We start from the raw sequence: 19,292 nt of genomic DNA, 5'->3' as shown, positions 1-19,292 counted from the left end.
CAATGATATGGAAGGGCATTTTCCCTACAGTTATTTGGACTTGGAGTTGAGCTGTACTTGTCTTTAATGAAGATGGATACACCTCCTCCTTTAGTTCCTTCATGCTCATTTTGAGGTCTGAATGTGTGTAAGGCATTATAGCCTTAATGGCTGGGGTACTCTATGTGACCTTGAACCATGTCACTAAACTAGGTATAAATCCCTATGTCACAAGATGGGTTGCCAACTGGCTCACTGACAGAATCCACACTGTGAAAGTAGCAGACTCCAAATCCAGCTTCAGACCAGTGACAAGTGGAATACCACAGGGTTCAGTCCTGTGTCCTCTCCTGTTTGGTATCTACTTTTCTGAAGTACAGGTTAACACAGAAGGTCTTTGACTAATGAAGTTCACAGATGACTGCAAACTAGGAGCCATAATTGAAACTCCTAATGATGTGGACAGTCTCCAAAGGGCCTCATTGAGACAGATGCCTGGTGTCAAAGTCTTGACCTCAAGCTCAATTCTAAAAAGTGCATTGTCATCCCCTTTGGTAAAAACTCTGTACCCATGAGCTACCACATAGGTGGTAGTCTACTTAACACGGAAAGTGTGATAAGAGACCTTGGGACAAAGGTGGACAGTAGTCTCCCCTTTGATAATCACATCACCACAGTAGTCAGGAAATCCTTCTATGTGGCACACCTCATCAAAAAAGGTTCTCATCCAGGAAAAAAAGAGGTCATTATTCCCCTCTACTCATCACTCATTAGACCCATTACAGAGTACAACACCCCTTTTTTATGTACCTCACAATACATCTACAACAACTGGAAAGGCCACAGAAATACCTCACAAAGAGGATTACTGGCCTCAAACAGATGCCCTATGCAGACCGTCTCAAAAAACTTCAGCTTTACTCCATCGCATATCGCCTACTCAGAGGCGATCAATGACTAACATACAAAGCTATGTCAAACCCAGAGCTGTTGGACATGCTCCACTTAAAGAAATCCCAATCCCTCCGAGCTACATGCTCTAGAGACGTAAACCTTGTCACCACAATAAACAGAACATGCTGGAGGTATAGATTCCTGTCCCAGAGACTTCCCATACTCTGGAACAAACTATCTTTCTATATCAAACAAAGCTCCTCATTAGCACTCTTCAAAAAAATCTTGATTGGAAAGGAAATAGGAAATTCGCCCCGGGGATCACCTCTGTGGCTCTGCTCAACAGGGGCACAGAAAAATAATTTTCTTGGGTGGCAAAAGCCAGGGTACCTTTTTGGCTAGGCTTGTATAGGCCCTAGGGCTGATAGCCTAGTACCTACCTATGAACCTATGAACATATGTCTTTGTGACTGCACAGACAGCGGCATCTCCCAAGCTAAGGAGTGGTTCCAGTGAGTGCCATTTCCTATTTAGACTCCTAGCATTAAGTAGCATAACCATGAGTTTGTCTCTAGTGGATTTTTTTCATCGGGAATTTTGTTGTTATGACACTGCCTAAAAAAAGCACTATGGGGGAGGCAAGTACCTTTTCCAGTAACTGAAAGCCAAGAGGTGGCAGGTGAAGACCATCTCTTGCAAAGCAACGTGATCTGTCAACCATATCTTCCCTGGCTGACAGATACTGAATCCCCCTGGACTGACACCAGAAGCTAAGACAATTACTGAAGTCAATAATTTTTTTGTTTATATTGAGGCATCATCCTGGGTGAAGACAGAATGCTGCTTAGGGCTGGAGACATACCTACCTGAGAGCTCAGTCATGTCTCTCTTCATACATCAGTGATGTACATCTCAAGTCATTCACTCCAACATGGACTATGGCAGAGTCATAATGGTACCTATTGTTAAAAGACTTTAGTGCAGACAGGTTCTGATGGATCCTGGCACCTGACAGGCAGCTGACCATGACCTTCTCCTTGTCCAAATTAGTGGGGGGGACATCTGCATGTCTCACTATGGACTCGCCTATGACCAAGGCATTTGGTTTTAAAGTGTTTTTCCTTAGGGACTTATTGGCTGAGACACTGTAGTGTGTATTATTATTTGCAGTGGAGTCTGTTGTGTCTGCAGTATATGCAGTAGGTTTGTGCTTGTGAGGTCTTTGATCTTTAGGTAGGCTTCTAGTGAGTAGCTTTGTGTATGTGGGTTTATGTGAGCTTGTTATGTGCAAGAGGTGAAGTGTGTATATGCTGACAACCTGTTTGATGTCTGGTTTGTTGTTATGTCAGAGAATTGATTCCAAATTCATAGTATAGCTACACATCTCACATGTTGTATTTGTTTGTTTTAGGAGTAACTGGTTGTCAGTATACATGAGGCAATTACTATATTGCCTCAAGATGTCCATGTCAATCAGGCTGGGTGGAGAAATGGTGGGAAACTGTCCATCCATTATAGTAAGTATATACTGTAGCAACTAGTGGGCAGTGGGTTAGATGGACCAGGTTTTGCTGTAAGACCAACAAAAAGCATATATTCTATGGAGGGCTAGGGGTAGAAAACTGTGGCAATGCTTCACCATGCACAACTGAGTTTCTCACAGGGCAGCAGTGCAATCTCTGAGCAGCTTCGAAAAGCTGAGCACAAACTCACTCAACATGATGCTTAAATGCAAGTGATGTTAAGTTATTTTAAAAAAACGTAGAAAAAAAGGGAAATCCCAACACTGATACTTATTCCAGGTATTAGTCCAGGACTTATTCAAGGGTGCAGGGTGGCTTCTTAATGTAAGATTGCTTGTTTTAGTGCTTAAATGGTACCAAACAATCTAGATTCAGCAAGCCTGAATCTAGCTTAGGTTATGAAATACAGAAGTCATAGAAATTTAAAGTGAGGAAAATTGTGGCCACAACAGCAAAACATCAGTTTAAAAAAAGCAGCAATTCAGTAGAATACTCCCACAAGAGTATAGACCACAAACCTTTCTAGTGTGAACTAATTGGTCTGGAACTCAAGTGCTTAAACCAGAACATACACTTAGAATAGCAAGCACAATAAGCCTTCATCAGCAGTTCCCAGCTTAGAAGGGTATAGGCTACACTGTCCTGCCAAACGATTCTAGACCACAAACCTTCCTAATGTAAAATGACTGGTTTGGAACCCAAGTGCTTAAACCAGAACTAAGACACTTTCAGAATAACAGACACAATAAGCCTTCAACCAGCAATTCCCAGCTTACAAAGGTGTAGGCTATCCTCACCTGACACAACAGTTTAGACCACAAATCTTTGTAACTTAAAATAACTGGTTTGAAACCCAAGTACTTAAACCAGGACAAAGACGCTTAGAATAACAGGCACAATAAGCCTTCACTAGCATTTCCTAGCTTAAAAAACTGTAGGCTACACTGTCTTGCCACAAGAGTCTAGACCGCAGACCTTCTTAATGTAAAATAACTGGTTTTGAAACCAGAACTAAGTTACATTCAGAATAATAGACAGAATAAGCCTTCAACCAGCAATTCCCAGCTTAGTATGGTGTACTATCCTATCCTGCTACAAGAGTTTAGATCACAAATATTTATAATGTAAAATAAGTGCATGAAATGGTTTGGAACCCAAGTACATAAACTAGAGCAAAGACACTTAGAACAGCAGGCACAACAAGCCTTCACTAGGACTTCCCAGCTTAGAAGGGTGAAGGATACACTGTCCTGCCACAAGAGTCTAGACCACAAACTTTCCTAATGTAAAATAACTGGTTTGGACCCCATGTGCTTAAACCAGAACTACGACTCATTCAAAATATCAGACACAGTAAGCCTTCAACCAGCAATTCCCAGCTTAGCAGAGTGTAGGCTATCCTCTCCTGCCACAAGAGTTTAGACCACAAATCTTTGTAATGTAAAATAACTGGTTTGGAACCTAAGTGATTAAACCAGAACAAAGACACTTAGAACAATAGGCACATTAAGCCTTCAACCAGCAATTTTCAACTCAAAAGAGCTACTTTCTCCTCCCAAACCAGTGTAGACCATGTCTTCTTAATGCAAAATAACTGGTCTGAAACTCAAAGGTTTAAAACAGAACTAGCACCCTTTTAGAATAACAGATACATTAAACCTTCAACCAGTAATTCCCAACTTAGAAGGGTGTAAGCTACCTCCCCTGCCAAAAGATTTTATACTAAAAACCTTCTAAATGTAAAATAATTGGCCTGAAGCCCGAGTGCTTAAATCAACACTAAGAGGCTTAGAATAACAATTACAATTTAATCAAGCTACTAACAAGCAATAATAAATGTGGCAGAATAAATGCAATTGAACACGTTTAAGAACAAGCAGCAAAAGCAAAAGAAAGTTTTGTTGGAAGAAGCACAAATACAGCAAACGTAGCTGAATAAAGTTAAATTTTTTAAGTGTGACGGGAGGAAACACAAGATAATTCAAGGTTAAGAAACTAAGGGGTGGGCCTTCCCAATTGATCTCTCTGTACTCAGTAGAATAAATTGATGAGATGGGACTGGGAGGAGTGCCCAAAATCATATTTATAGTAAGGGTGGGCAACTAAAAAGCCATCAAGTTTAAGAATACAGCAAAATTTGGGTGGTTGGGAAAATATAAAATGCAGACTGAGATCAGCAATATTCAGGCAGAGTACACCAAGCAAACAAAACAAGCACTCAAGCTAAATAGATATATCTTAAGTATAAAATGCAGACAGCGATTAGCAGATAAGCAATATTCAGGCTAAGTAATTGCTTAGTTTCATAAGTTTTCCTTTACCTATTTTCATCACTTCTTTTTTTTTTAATTTTTGTGAACGTTTTTCAATTATTCCATATAAAACTGGGAGGAAGGATAACACAAAAGTGAAGGATTATGAGTAAACTTATTTTAGACAACTATTTTGTTTTTATTTTTGTAGAAAATGTTGGATATTCAATTTCTCTGCATCATATAGCATTAGTTTACTGTATTTCTTTTTCCCCCCTTTCCTCTGAATTTGCTCCTGACTTTAGCAAATCTGGAATAAAATACTAGATTTTCTATGCAACACATAATTATTTTATTTTCTAACAAAAGAATATTGCTAGGATTTGGAATGGTGTGACTTTACCTTCACATACTTAGACTTTACCTGTATTAGTGGAAAATGAAGTCTTCTCCAACTTTATTATCCTACTTTACTCCTGTAGTTGCCATGACTGTACTTTGGATTTTCACAACTGTAATATACAATTATTATACTAGGTGCACAAATGGCTGTTGCCTCTGACGTTCGCTATCTTATTAGTGATTCTGGGCTATTAACCAACCCCAGAAACTAAAGGACTCCATGCTATAAAATATTTCCCCCTATATGGTACCATCTAGAGTCTGTGCTGCTACCCACAGCTCGATTCTTAGGTGATTAGTTTGACTAGTCTAATATGCAAAGCCATGAAATGAATTATCATGAGCAGTTTTATAAATAAGGTTGCTTATTAATAATTCATGTAATAACCAATTGAGAGCAGTTTCTGAGGCTTAGTCTTTCCTCTTTATTAACATATAGTACTTTATTTTATTTTAAATCTATTAACTGTGGTAGAGCACTGATCCTACTAGACCTATTTCATTCTCAGCTCAGGGTAAACACAACAGATATGTAACATTATATGCAGAGTGAATTATAAAATGGAATATATACATATATAATATACAAAGTGAATATCAGATTTGCCTTGAGGATATAAAGGCAACAAGTAAATTATATTATATACGGAGTGACTGACAAATCCCAATATACATGTGGATTATATACAGATCATTAAGAAACCATTTGGCATAATGGTTAAGGCCTTTGCCTCCTATGTAGTTAAAGCTATAACCTATGAGGTTTCATCCTGATGGCTGGCCAATGTTTGTTTGTAGTTAGCATGTTTTCCCTGTGTCTCTGTCATGTTTTTAGCACCTGGGAAAAACAAGCTGCATGTTTCCATTTCAAAATCACCTAAGAATGGAGCTGTGGGTCGCAGCACAGACTCTAGATGGTACCTCATAGGGGGAAATGTTTTATAGCATGGAGTGCTGTATCCTCATGATAACGGAACTTGGTTCATAGACTGCAAACTGTTTCAGGACTTAAAGGTGTAAAAAATATGGCTCTGGTCGTATCGACTAATGTCACCAAAATGGGCATGGGTATTTTTCGGGGTTGAGGACCTACTTTGACCAGGGGCTCAATATATGGGTGGTAAGGGTGCACATGTCATTATTTGCCAATGTGTGCCCACTATGAAGCCCAGCAAGCCTGGGTAAATAGGTTGCCCAGATTGGGTTACCTGGGATAACTCTGTCGAGCAAATGTTGGACATAAAACCAATCAACCTACCAAACACTCAGGGTCACAGACAGAGCAAGGTTTGGAATTGGATGACATGATGGTAAGAAGGAGGCATTCAAGACAAAAAAGTAGAAGGGCAGTGCAACAAAGTCTTCTTCTCAAGAGGAGAATAGGTTAGAAATGGTGTTTGTGATGAGAGAGAGACTTCAGTGACTGACTAGAGCAAGAACTTCAGCAAAGGGTAGGGGAATGAAATGCAAAACTGAAGGCTCATGGGTTGAAAGTGAGTGCAGATTAGAACAGTTGTAATGGATGCAAAAGGGAGAATTCAGAAGAAGCTGAGAACACAGAAAGAAGGAAAACTAGTGGAACAAGTTAATATCTTCAAGTAGCTGGGAGGGGTGGTTGAGGAAAAGGGAAGGGAAGTCTAAATGAAGAGTTCAAAGTTAGAAACTATTATCCAATTGAACAGAAGAATGACAGTCAAAAATACCTGTGATAAAAGAACAATAATAATAAAATGGAAGGCTGTAAATACCAAGTAGAACAATTTAATAGCAGACATTTATAAATAACACAGGGAATCAGAAACATAGGCTGTGATATGTGTAGAAGGGGTCTGTGGGATTTGAACCCCTTACATTGGATATTATAGCAATGGAGATCCAAACACAACATATTATGCCATACAATTATACCACACAATCAACAATGACTGTTATTAAACTGTTCTTCTTGGTATTTACCACCTTCTATTTTATTATTTTTGTTTTTGTCACAATTCAAAGCTAGTATCAGAAGGTGTACAACAAACTGTTACAAATGTCAGGGGTAGTGTATGACAGAATAGTGCCAAAGATGCTGAAAAGTAAGATGTACAAAACATTGGTGTGGCTAGTACTACTGTGTTGTACAGAAACCTTGACAAGAAAGACAGAACAGTTGAGGAGTCTATAGGTGATGGAGCAGATGCGCCTGAGATAGCTAGTAGTCTTCACACTGAGACACACAAAAAATGAGGAAACCAGAGCAGAAGCAAAATCTGAAGGTAATGCTACTCAATGCTAGAAGTCTAAACCTCAAAATGCACTCTCTCGAGGCACTCCTAAAAATGGAGAACATCGATATCTGTGCAGTAACTGAGACCTGGTTCAAGGCTCCAGAGAGCACCCCTGCAATACCAGGCTACAACTCTTACCACACTTTTTGGCCACCAAACCAGGACCAAAACACTAAAGGTGGAGGAGTGTCAATATTCACCAAGGATATTCACACCAACAGGCTAGTTGGCCAACACAATGTGTCTGAAATTCTCCAAGTGCAACTAACACTAGGTAAGACTGCAATCCAAATTGTAGCTTGCTACAGATCCCCCACCATACCCCAAGATTCTCACTACACCTTTCTAAACATACTGGAAAATATTAAGATAGAACCAAACACCCTAATACTGGGTGATTTTAACTACCCTGCCATTAACTGGGAAAACTACTCATGTCCCAACACCTTTGCACAACGGTTCTTGGAATTCATAAATTCCAACGCCCTGGATCAACTAATCCATAGTCCCACCAGGGGCTCCAATATCCTAGACCTGGTCATTACCAACATGGGAAATCAATGCTCCATACCTATGGTCACCCTCTGGTTAGTCAGGTCTGACCATAAGCTAATCACCCTTAACATCCACATCCCACCCCAGCCCCAGTAAAGAAACCACCATAAAAAACTTCTCCAAAGCCAACTTCATGCTACTCAAGTCAGAAGTGACAAACTTCATGACACCCATGCAGACGGGAACTGAAAGTTCAACTGCTGAATCCTACACTAAGGCACTGTACGAGCACATCCACTCATGCATAAATCGTGCCATCCCAAATAGAACCAAAATGCTCTCATCCAAAAAAAGGAAGCCAATCTGGTGGTCCCCTACCATAAGCAAACTTTACAACAAAAGGAAGAAACTTTTGCAGAAAAGAGGAAAATCCCAGGATGCAAAAAACTCCCTTACTAGCCTCAGTAAGAAACTGAGATGCCTCATAAAATCCTCCAAAGCTAGTTACGAAAATAAAATTGCCAAAGATTCCAAAGACAACCACAAAGCATTCTATAACTATGTCAAGAATCTAAATGGCAATGCTCAGATCTGCTCTGAGCTAAAACAGAATGGCATTAAATATACTGATCTGAAGGATATTGCCAATATCCTGGCAGATCGATTCAGTGCCAACTTCACCCCTCTCACCCCCTAAATGGCCCATCTCAATACCGGAAGATTGCCAAATTCCAGTAATAACGGCCACACAGGTACAAAACACACTCTTTAAAGCCAAGAATACAGCATCCATGGGACCAGATGACATCCCAGGCTGTGTACTACATGAACTACAATATGAACTGGCACCTCACCTAAGTGTCATGTTTAATCATAGCCTCACCTCAGGTTTCATGCCCACTGAGTGGCGCAGAGCTACATTTATCCCAATCCACAAGGGGGGATCCACCTTGGATCCCGGAAACTACTGTCCCATCAGTCTGACAAGCCTTATCTGCAAGGCCATGGAGCGTATTATCATGGAACTTATAAACAAAGACATTGGCAACCTTCAAACACTGGACCCCACCCAGTCTGGGTTTGTGAAGTGCCGATCTTGTCTCCTGAACCTGATTGACTTCTTTGAATCAGTCTCCAGAGCCATGGACAAGGGTAAGGTGGTCCACACAGCCTATCTAGACCTTGCCAAGGCCTTTGACACCATCCCCCACTCTGGAATCATAGATAAACTTACTAAGTTGGGCATTAATCCCTATGTCACCCAATGGGTTGCTAAATGGCTTACTGATAGAACCCACACTGTAAAAGTAGCCGACTCCAAATCCAGCTCCAGACAAGTGACAAGTGGAGTACCTCAGGGTTCAGTCCTGGGGCCGCTCTTGTTTGGCATCTACTTCTCTGAAGTACAGGTCAACACTAAGGGACTCTGGCTAACAAAGTTTGCAGATGACTGCAAACTGGGAGCCATTATTGAATCCCCAAATGATGTGGATACTCTACAAAAGGGCCTTACAGAAACAGATGCTTGGTGCCAGAGCCATGGGCTCAAGCTCAATGCCAAGAAATGTATTGTTATCACCTTTGGGAAAAAAACATGTATCCATGAATTACCATATAGGTGGCAGTACACTAAACACAGAAAGTGTGATAAGAGACTTAGGGACACAGGTGGACAGTGGTCTCACCTTCAATAACCACATCACCACAACAGTCAGGAAATCCTTCTATGTGGCACACCTCATCACGAAGGGCTTTTCATCCAGAAAAAGGAGGTCATTGTCCCACTGTACTCATCCCTCATTAGACCCATTATAGAATACAACACCCCATTTGGTATGTACCTTTCAAGACATCTGCAACAACTGGAAAGGCCTCAGAAATACCTCACTAAAAGAATCACAGGCCTAAAGCAGATGCCCTACGCTGACTGCCTTAAAAAACTCCAGCTATACTCTGTCGCATATCGTCTACTCAGAGGCGATCTCTGCTTAACATACAAGGCCATGTCAAACCCAGAGCTGTTGGACATGCTACACTTAAAGAAATCCCAATCCCTCAGAGCTACACGCTCCAGGGATCTAAACCTTGTCATCACAATAAACAAAACATGCTGGATGGATAGGTTCCTGACCCAGAGACTCCCCAGACTCTGGAATAGATTGCCCATACATGTCAAGCAGAGTGCCTCTTTGGACCTCTTCAAGAGAAACCTTGACGATTGGATGGGAGAAAGGAAATTCACCCCAGGGATCACGTCAGTTGCCCTGCTAGACAGGGGTCCAGGAAAGTAAATAATGTGGGAAGAAATAGCCAGGGAATTGTTATGGCTAGGCTTGTATAGGCCCTAGGGCTGATAGCCTAGTACCAACCTATGAACCTATGAAGCCAAATCACTCAATTGCAGAGAAGGTCAAATATATCAGATTTCAATGGTTTGGGCACATCTGCAGAAAGCAGAAAACAATCTGGTGTCAAAGATAACAGATTATGATGGTTTAGATACATGCAGCAAAGAAGAAGACAATCTCATGAAGAAGAGTGGGGACAGGCAGGAAGAAGACAAGAGGAAAAGAGGACATCCAGCAAAGAGGTGAATGGATTGTTTAAGTAGACCTGCGACAATTAGGCATGATTGTCAAAGAAAATAGGAGAGTGGCACTGCATTGAGTAAGATAGTGACAGTCAACAAAATACCCTGATCCCATGAGGAAAATGAGAAAAGGGGGTTGATGATGTTAATGATAAAGATGAGGATGATGATGATGGTGATGATTGGATTATGGAATCATCTTACTGTTCACATTTAACTCTTAGAAAACTTACCAGCATTCAAAGTCAATTTAGACAAATGGGTTGTGTGATACATAAATATAATAGGAATCTAAAAGAATCTACACATCAATAGGTAAAGGAATAGTTCAAAACATGAACTTATAAACAAATAACCAAATTAAGATTAAGCAAAGGGAACATTTTACCTCCCAGTGGAATGCATTGCACTCTGAGCATGGGGAAAGATTATGTATCCCCTGTAAGGAGTTCAGTGGCTATAATGGAACACAGATCAGTATGACTGTGAAACTATTAGACACGATACTTGCCAATTTCTTCTCAACATTTATCAGAAAAGCTCATGTAGCAATTAATTTTATGCCTTTATTATAAGCTGTCACGTAACTTTGTTATTTAGTAGTAAAAATGTTGGGCATTGACGCTGCAATTGCAAAAAGCACACTTCCATTAAGCTGATCACCAGATTTTCTGTCCATGAAGAGTTTCTGAAAATTTCAACTCATACATGAACATGCATACTTGTATTGCAGGACAGTCCCTGATACCTTCAATAAGTTCATCAAAACGGAATGAGAATGAAGTTTCTGTCGTACAATGCCTTCATTTTTGAAAAGGTATGACATTTCTTTTTTAAAATAATGACATTTTATAATAGCAGTACACCATGTTATGACCATGAGTAATTCATATGGTGGAGGGACTCTACTTTGGACATGTGGGTTGCAGCATCAGAACCAAACTGTGCCACCCTCCCCACTAAGAATTAAATATGATATGAATTACTCACTCCTGGTCACGGTATAGTATAAAATTATAAATTGGACCTGTAAAAATTACAGGATGTTTTCCTTTTAATACTAACTGGCATATTTCATTTTGCATCAATTAAATAATGATGACAGTTTATATGCATACCTTCAAGTATGATAAGAGATATAAACTGTATACATCATTTATATGAGAAATCTGAATTTCTGCTATTCTGTTTCACAGCATGTTTACTCTAGATTTCAACCCTGCAGAATACTAGGTCCATTGGTGACTGAATTAAACCTTGTTATCTGTATTCTTTTTCATGACTTCAGATTTTCTTACAGTTTTATAATTATATGTTACTTCCCACGAGTGACTCTGCAGCTAAAACTATTCTTTCTATTTTGTCTGGGTAAGACATTTTTTATTTTTGCAGCAAACCTCTAGGTTACCTTTGCAGAGTAGGCATTCTTTAAGTCAGCCTCCTCTGTTTAGGAGAAAGGTTAGACAAAATAAAATGTTTTCCATGTCTCAGTGTCATAAACTTAATTTCAATACAGGTAAAGCAGCAGTACTATATGCTATAGAGATAACAGTGTATTACTGTGAATGTTTGCTTCATGACAATTTTTCAGCGTGCATTACAGAGTTATAACCTTCATCATTTTGAATATCTGTAATGACTGATACATTTTTGCCTGTTCACATATTCACTGTAATACAAAAATAATGCATGTCCTGATCTCTCAGAAATGTATCTGTCACTAGCAGAAATGTCTTTTTCACACTCTCCCTTCAAGAATTATTACATCATCAAAGATGTCGTCAAGAAAATGTTAATTAGCTAGAAAATCTCAGCAGAAATGTAATGAGCTCTTTAGCAATGTGATAACATTATACAAATACATCATTCTTTGGTGCAAATCCCATTATATTCAGTATAGAATGAGTATTGATAACAGTAAAGAAGTAGTACTTAAAGCACTTACTTCCCATGTAATCACTAATTCATGACGTCTTCCACTTCCTCCACTCACATTGGATGGAGCCACAGTTGGCACTAAAAAAAGAGAAAAAGTACATCACTTGTCTTGCATATGAGCAATGCATTGTGGTAAACTGCATGGCAAGACACAACCAGATTTCAATCCACTACTATCATTACTATTAAAGACAGCAGTCAGTTGTATGCATTATGATAAAAACAAAACCATATTAATTAATATTGACATCTTGCCGAAATATATGTTAGCCATCAGAAAGGTAGCTAGCTATACATGCTGTGACAAAAAGTCATGCTGATTTATATAGCTTTATTTAATAAATTCTGAGGTCTATGGCAAACATACCATTATTTATGCTACACTATATTTTCTGCTGTCGCAACATATATAATAAGTTATTGTTAAACAAATAACTGATAAGTGTAAATGAAAAATGAATAGCCACCTGTAGGATGAACGCCCCTCTGCCAAAAAGTTATGGAATAAAATCACATCAGCAGGCAAATGACATTTGATTACCTTTATTAAACTTCCATGAACATGACTTGATTGAGCATTACGTGTTTATTAATCACAACATGAACATTTATATAACTATTTACTAGGGCAGTGTAACCCCGTTCACCCTAACTAATAAGCAGCGCCATCACCACTGTTCTCTTACTTTACTTAAAAAGCAGCATCCAACTGCTGAGTTTCATCCACCAAATCATTGTGTCAAACATCCAACACCAGAAGGGGAAACAGAAGAGGGACAAACCTGCCCCTCTTCTCCATGTAAATATCAAAGCCCATAAAAAATCCACAAAATCTGCAAAAAAAGAAAAAGGAGGGAGACAGGGTGGGTAGCAAGTTCATGCCAAACTCTGATCCCTTACCAAGTTGTCTTCACACAAAACTACTCAAGCACTGCCATATACTTACCTCATTCCTCCCTTCACTCAGTTTAACCCTTCCATCCCTAACATACAAACTAGCTTCCTTCCACTGCCGATCTCAACCCTAATAAACCCTTCTCCCCTTCTCCAAACCTCAATTCCCATACTATTCCAACTTTACCCTCAATCAAAAATATCCTTGAACAAATTGGTTTGTTCCAAACCTCATTTATTTTTCCATCTTAAACCATTTTCCCAACTTCACCCTTGAAAAATGTTATCTTTATGTCTTCCATACACAGCAGATGCAGTAACCTATCTACACAAATGCAATGGATGACATGATATAGATGGCCAAGATGCTTCATCTGCCTAATTCAGTGGAGATTTAATAGTACTGTGCATTTTAATACCAAACCAAATTTAAATCGATGTGTACAATTTGGATCTGTCTTCACAACTCTTAAAGAATTTTATTAATCTGATTGCATTACATGGAAAATAAGGATTTATGATAGTAAACATTCATTTTAACTGTTAATATATCTTGCAGAAAATATGGATATTTGAAGTTCATGCAGAAATAGAAATAAAGCCATGATATGCACATACAATTTCAAAACCTTTGTAAATAAGTGGACACATTTGTTTGAATAATATATTTGTTAAAATGGATGTGGGCTTCATGAAGGAAAACAAATATTTTTGCATTTCCTCTGATAATTATGCTAAAAAATATTTCTCTGGTTCAGGCATTCTCAGGAGTTTTGCACTCTATAATAGCTTGTAAAACTCGCGAATTGTGATATACTGATGCTAACAGGTATCTTGCCCATGAGATAAAGTAAGAGTCCTAATTAACAAAAGCAATCATTCCTCACCCACTTTTTATTACCTGATGAGCAAACGTTGCTACAGGTTTTAAATTCTTAAGTCCAGTATTAATATTCAGAGTTCACTCTTAGTCTCCAATACATTTTGGAACAGACAAGGTAAGGGTTACAAGAAAAAAAATGCATTTGTTTTCAGTTAAAGAATTAAGTTAATTCATATATGTTAACACAAATAGTATTCAAGTCAAGAAAAGTAAAAACAGCTTTTTGCAAAAGCAGTATAGCACTATATCATAATTAGTGTCAGCCCTGTGGCTCCTTAATGCAACTTCAACATATCTGTCACCGAGTCGCAGTATGCTGATGACAGTCCAACAGAATCCCTCAACTGTGGTCCACAGTCAAGATTACAAATACACCTCCCCTCCTGTTATTTATATGTACCTTCTCTGATATTGCACTATCTGAAGGAAAATAAGAAAGCTACAAAATATCACAGTCTCATTCTTTCATGCCAGAAATCATACATTAGTGGAAACTGTCACTGATTTGTATATTGGTCTTTGGCTCAGCACACCATATTTGTCCATGCCTTGTTGCTATGAGCAAAGTGAGCAAATAACACCCTCCCAAACCATTCATAAGCTCAGTACATTGTATGGCATTTCATTGGTTCTAATTAATGTACTGTTTAAAAAAGGTATATGTCTAGCAGACAACACAGAGGTCAAATCTCCATGAACCTCTGATATCAGTTCCACTGTGCCTAGTACATTCGTTCTGTTATAAAGCCCAGACTGACATCATCATTGTTTTCCATGGCCTCGACTCCTTAAAGAAATACTTGAAGGTTAATACAGATTCAAAAAGAACTGTTTTTTATTCTTTCTTTAATAACCTTAAAACCCTGTGAGAGACATTAATTTCTAAGTAGACATAAAAATCAACTGGTGGAACTTTAAGGCAATCAGAATACATGCTGAGTCCTAGTTGTGTTACTTCATGCCTTCTGTTCCTTCCAAACCCTGACACCTGTTCTGTGATGATGTCAATACTGCAAGGACATATGAACTGCAATTAGCCCCCCCCCCCCCATACACACACACACCTACATTATCGGGTCTGATATACATCTACTGCAGCTGGTGCATCCTGGTAATCATCTGAAGACTACCTAGTACCACACAACAATAAATAAATAAAAAGCCCTCTCCCCCATTCACCAGTAACTAGATGATTGGTCAGCATCACAGACAACCTGGATGACAACATAATGCATAAAATCTGTACTTCCTGTGATAATTTAGTCATTTTCAGCTCAGCTGCCAGTATTTGTATTCAACCTGCTCACTAAGTATATGACCTGTCTTGAAGCACTGAAAGCTTCTTTAGTTGAGTTATGTTTGCCAAATTTGGTGCCAGAACATGGTATTTGCTTCTCACCACTGAGACCACATGATGTCATTTGCAAACAAATGTTTTCCTACAGCTTGGTTCATACCAATGTAACCTGTTCATGGATTGAGCAGCAGCTGATGGTAAAAATAAGCTACAGGCATATATTTTGTTGTGTGCAGTGATGGAAATGGGCTATACATTTTGGAATGGTGAGTGCTATTAGCTAAATGGTAAGAAGGGTGCATGGTTGACTTATTCCTTACTATCAGACTGCAATGCACCTTACCATTACAATTACAGACAACTGGTTTCTGAACCAACACAGCTTGTGGTATGCAGTCATTGAAATGAACTATACATTTCAGAAAGCAGAATACTATTAGCTTTATGGTGGGAACAGAGCATTTTTTACTGATTCATTTCCACTGGAATGGTGCCAATGTCTTTTCCTGGATCAGTCTGCTCCATTTCTTATGCATTCATACATATGCATACATGTAGAATGGTCAGTAGAGTGTTGTGGATATGCACAATCTCTCTCTCTCTCTCTCTATACATATATATATATATATATATATATATATATATATATATATATATATATATATATATATATATATATATATATATATATATATATATATATATATATATATATATATATTCATATTCTTCATTTATTTTATTCCCATGGTAATATTCATTCCCCTGAAACTCAAAGGATGCTAAATATAACAATGTGAGTTCCTGGAAAAATGATGGAAAAATCATCCAATGTTACCGTCATGATTTCAAATAATGAAATCTTTTCTATGCATTTATTTGCAGTGCCTTAGGCTATAGCTAACCCATATCAAAAAAGTAATAAAAAGGGGGTTAGAGGTCATTTTCAAGAAATTGCTCTTTGATTAATAATCCAGTGTTTTCTGAATCCATGGCAAGAAAACTCACACTGTACTTGTTATGTCTCAATTTCCTTAAAAAAAAAATCATGCAACAATTGGTGGCACACCTCTTAACCTCATAGAGAAAGAAATGTGGAAAAAACATAACATAATGGGTGCAAAGGCACAAAAATAAGGAAATGTTTTAAATATTGCTCTTATAAACTTAGAAAGTTGCTAGAATAACAGGATTTCAGTTAGTATCCATTTTCTGAAGGGGATGAAGTCTGAAATTCAAATGCATGACATTATGTACTAAGTTCACTCCTTACCGATTTGCCATAAAACCACAAATTTTATGTGGAGCAGACCAAAAATATATGGCAAAAATATATCTGGACAATCTGTGATTGTGTGGTCAGTTGAGAGATATGCTGGGTGGCATCAGATCTCCAAATACTATGCTGGGGATTATGCCACACCATCAGTAGACAGATGTTTGCTTGCACACTTTCAAAATATTCAACAGTAAATGGAAAAGAAAATTCAATTATGTTTACACCAGAATACATGGAAATGGATTTTGAATATCTCACTCTTTCTCTCTTCCTTTCTTTCTCTCTCTCTGTCTATATATATATATATATATATTTTTTTTTTCCCCTAAAATTTGCACTTCCACATCAGGAAACATTATCTGGAGATGTATTATATGCATTTTGTCAAAACCATAGTCATATATTTGATGTTATGTATTTTGACTTTTAAATTAGATAATGTAGGGAGGGGGCTGTTTTTTTTTTGTACTTTCAATAAATACAAATGGATATTGCTTTAAATTGTTCAATTGTTTTTGAGAATTCTCATGCTACTGCCAGTTGTGCCCTCTGAGGATCTCAGCCCAAAATGGTTGTCATACAGTTGAGTATTTTATTATGCCCACCCACAGTGGTGGCGACATGGAATTCCTTCAGTGCATATGCCGTATGCACTTACTCATACACCATTTTGGACCTGTAACTTTTTACTGATTTTGTTGTGCTGATTTTTATACATCTGGAGTCAGTAAAGGCATCTCTAACTTAAGCTATTCTCTATCAAATTCTCTCCTCAAAATACTCACTGGTCTTCAGCTATTTTTTCACAAGAACTTTTCAATTTTTACTGAGATTGTTTATCAAATCCTATTTACTGAAAGGCTAGGGGTATGTCCATATGGAATTTTCTTCTCTTTTTTAATTTATTTATTTTTTGTCTAAGATGTTTACCTTTCTATGTTAGTGTCCTACTGTCATTAACTATTGCACTGTCTTAGCAAGAATATAAGGTTGACTGGATGAAAATAGTTGTTTTGTTCCTTTTTTATTACCCAACTTGATGTATAAAATAAATTTTACCTTGGGCTAGAATTCCACATGATTTGAGGTTAGCTCTGTGTGTTAAGGGAAAATAACAGATACTAGACACTTCCATAGGATAACAGCTGCTGATTAAGTGTGGTATATGCCTTTAGAGTGTACAACAAGCATAGTCTATGGTTTCAGAAAGTGATTGAGAATGGCCTATAGGTTTAGCGAGCAGAGAGGGGTTATGTTTAGGGAGTTTAGGGGTCAGGTTTAGGATGTGGAAGAGGATTCTACTATTAGGTAGTGGAGTGCTAAAGTTAAGGTTAGTCACCAGGTGAGAGATAGGGTTCTGATAGGATTATGTGGTTCTGCCAGGTTGGTTGGTGGGATGGTCAAGTAGAAAAAGTGGAAATGAGAAATTATGTCATGAGCTACTGGAACACATGAAATTATAGTGAACCCATGTATTTACTGTAGATTTGTTAACAGGGGCAACTTTGGCTAACTTCTTTCCTGTAATTAGTATTATAATTGCAGCAGTAGATAGGGAGTATATATATCTCTTTATTCACCCTGTGAATGTTTGTATGTGAATAAAGTTAATAGAAAGGTACACACACAGATCGGTCAAAAGGATAAATAGTTCACTTAACATCCAAATAATATTCCAAAAACACATAAAGTGAAACAAAGCAATGTAAAAACTCAATGATAAAACAATCGACCTTTAAAATAACATAAGTGCTTTCACAGAAATAATACTACTGCTTCCTCAGACATTAGAAACATGAACAGGACATTTTAATAAATAAATAATTAAAAATCACGTGATCAATGATTAAAGTATTCAGTTGCCATGGTAACCTAACCATTCTCTCAAGCCCTTAAAGGCCCATATCACTGTTATCAAATGGGAGTGCATAGCGCTATCTATATAAGGTTCTACTTTTAGTACAGGTATCGACGGAAGTTTCCCATTTACTCCTTTACCTATATATGCTCTAAGTCTAATTATCCACCTAGTCTCCATAACTTCTGTCATGTTCTCTGTGTCCCCACCTCGCTCTTTGAGTTTTATCATTGAGTTTTTACATTGCTTTGGTCCACTTTATGCGTTTTTGGAATAAAATTAATAGAAGTTAAGCCAATGCATCTATAACAATCTTTATGCAATCCACACAAAAGACAGTAACCATATCTTGCACAAACACACAATTCAATGCTTTTCAAAATTAACTTTTCCAGTTTTAGGGAACACTGGCATTTGTGCCTAGGGGGAGATTTTTATTTTTTGTTAAAATGCAAAGAATTTCAGTGTCAGATACAGCTTAATGCTTTTCACCTCCCTGATATAAATGAGCACATCATGCTTAAATTGCATTTTTTATGCAGATCTGAATTTGATGCTATAAAAGTTTGGAAGACAATTTCTTTAATTTATGACATAGTTGTGATAATGTAAACATTCATATTATATAGATTTTTATTGAGCTGATTGTTGCACACATTTGATTTGTTCTGAAGAAGATGTAGAATTAACAGACAAAACCAGTATCCCCACTAATTCTCCACTCTTTTGTTGTTGTTT

At 37.9% G+C, this 19,292-nt stretch overlaps 1 protein-coding gene across 8 annotated transcripts in view; it reads right to left on the bottom strand.

Moving 5' to 3' along the window:
* Window positions 1–19,292, bottom strand: part of CNTN5 (contactin 5) — a 5,719,910-nt gene that overhangs the window by 375,171 nt on the left and 5,325,447 nt on the right. For all 8 annotated transcript variants that reach the window (XM_044072706.1, XM_044072701.1, XM_044072707.1 and 5 more), the window contains one exon: window positions 12,351–12,421. In XM_044072706.1, the coding sequence (XP_043928641.1) occupies window positions 12,351–12,421 (71 nt within the window). The remainder of the gene's footprint in view (window positions 1–12,350; window positions 12,422–19,292) is intronic.

This window comes from Protopterus annectens, chromosome 5.part0 (genome assembly GCF_019279795.1).
Source record: "Protopterus annectens isolate FY-2018-M chromosome 5.part0, PAN1.0, whole genome shotgun sequence".
In the NCBI taxonomy this organism is placed as follows: domain Eukaryota; kingdom Metazoa; phylum Chordata; order Ceratodontiformes; family Protopteridae; genus Protopterus; species Protopterus annectens.
Note: the sequence above shows the minus strand (reverse complement) of the source record. Positions and strands in the feature narration are given on the sequence as shown.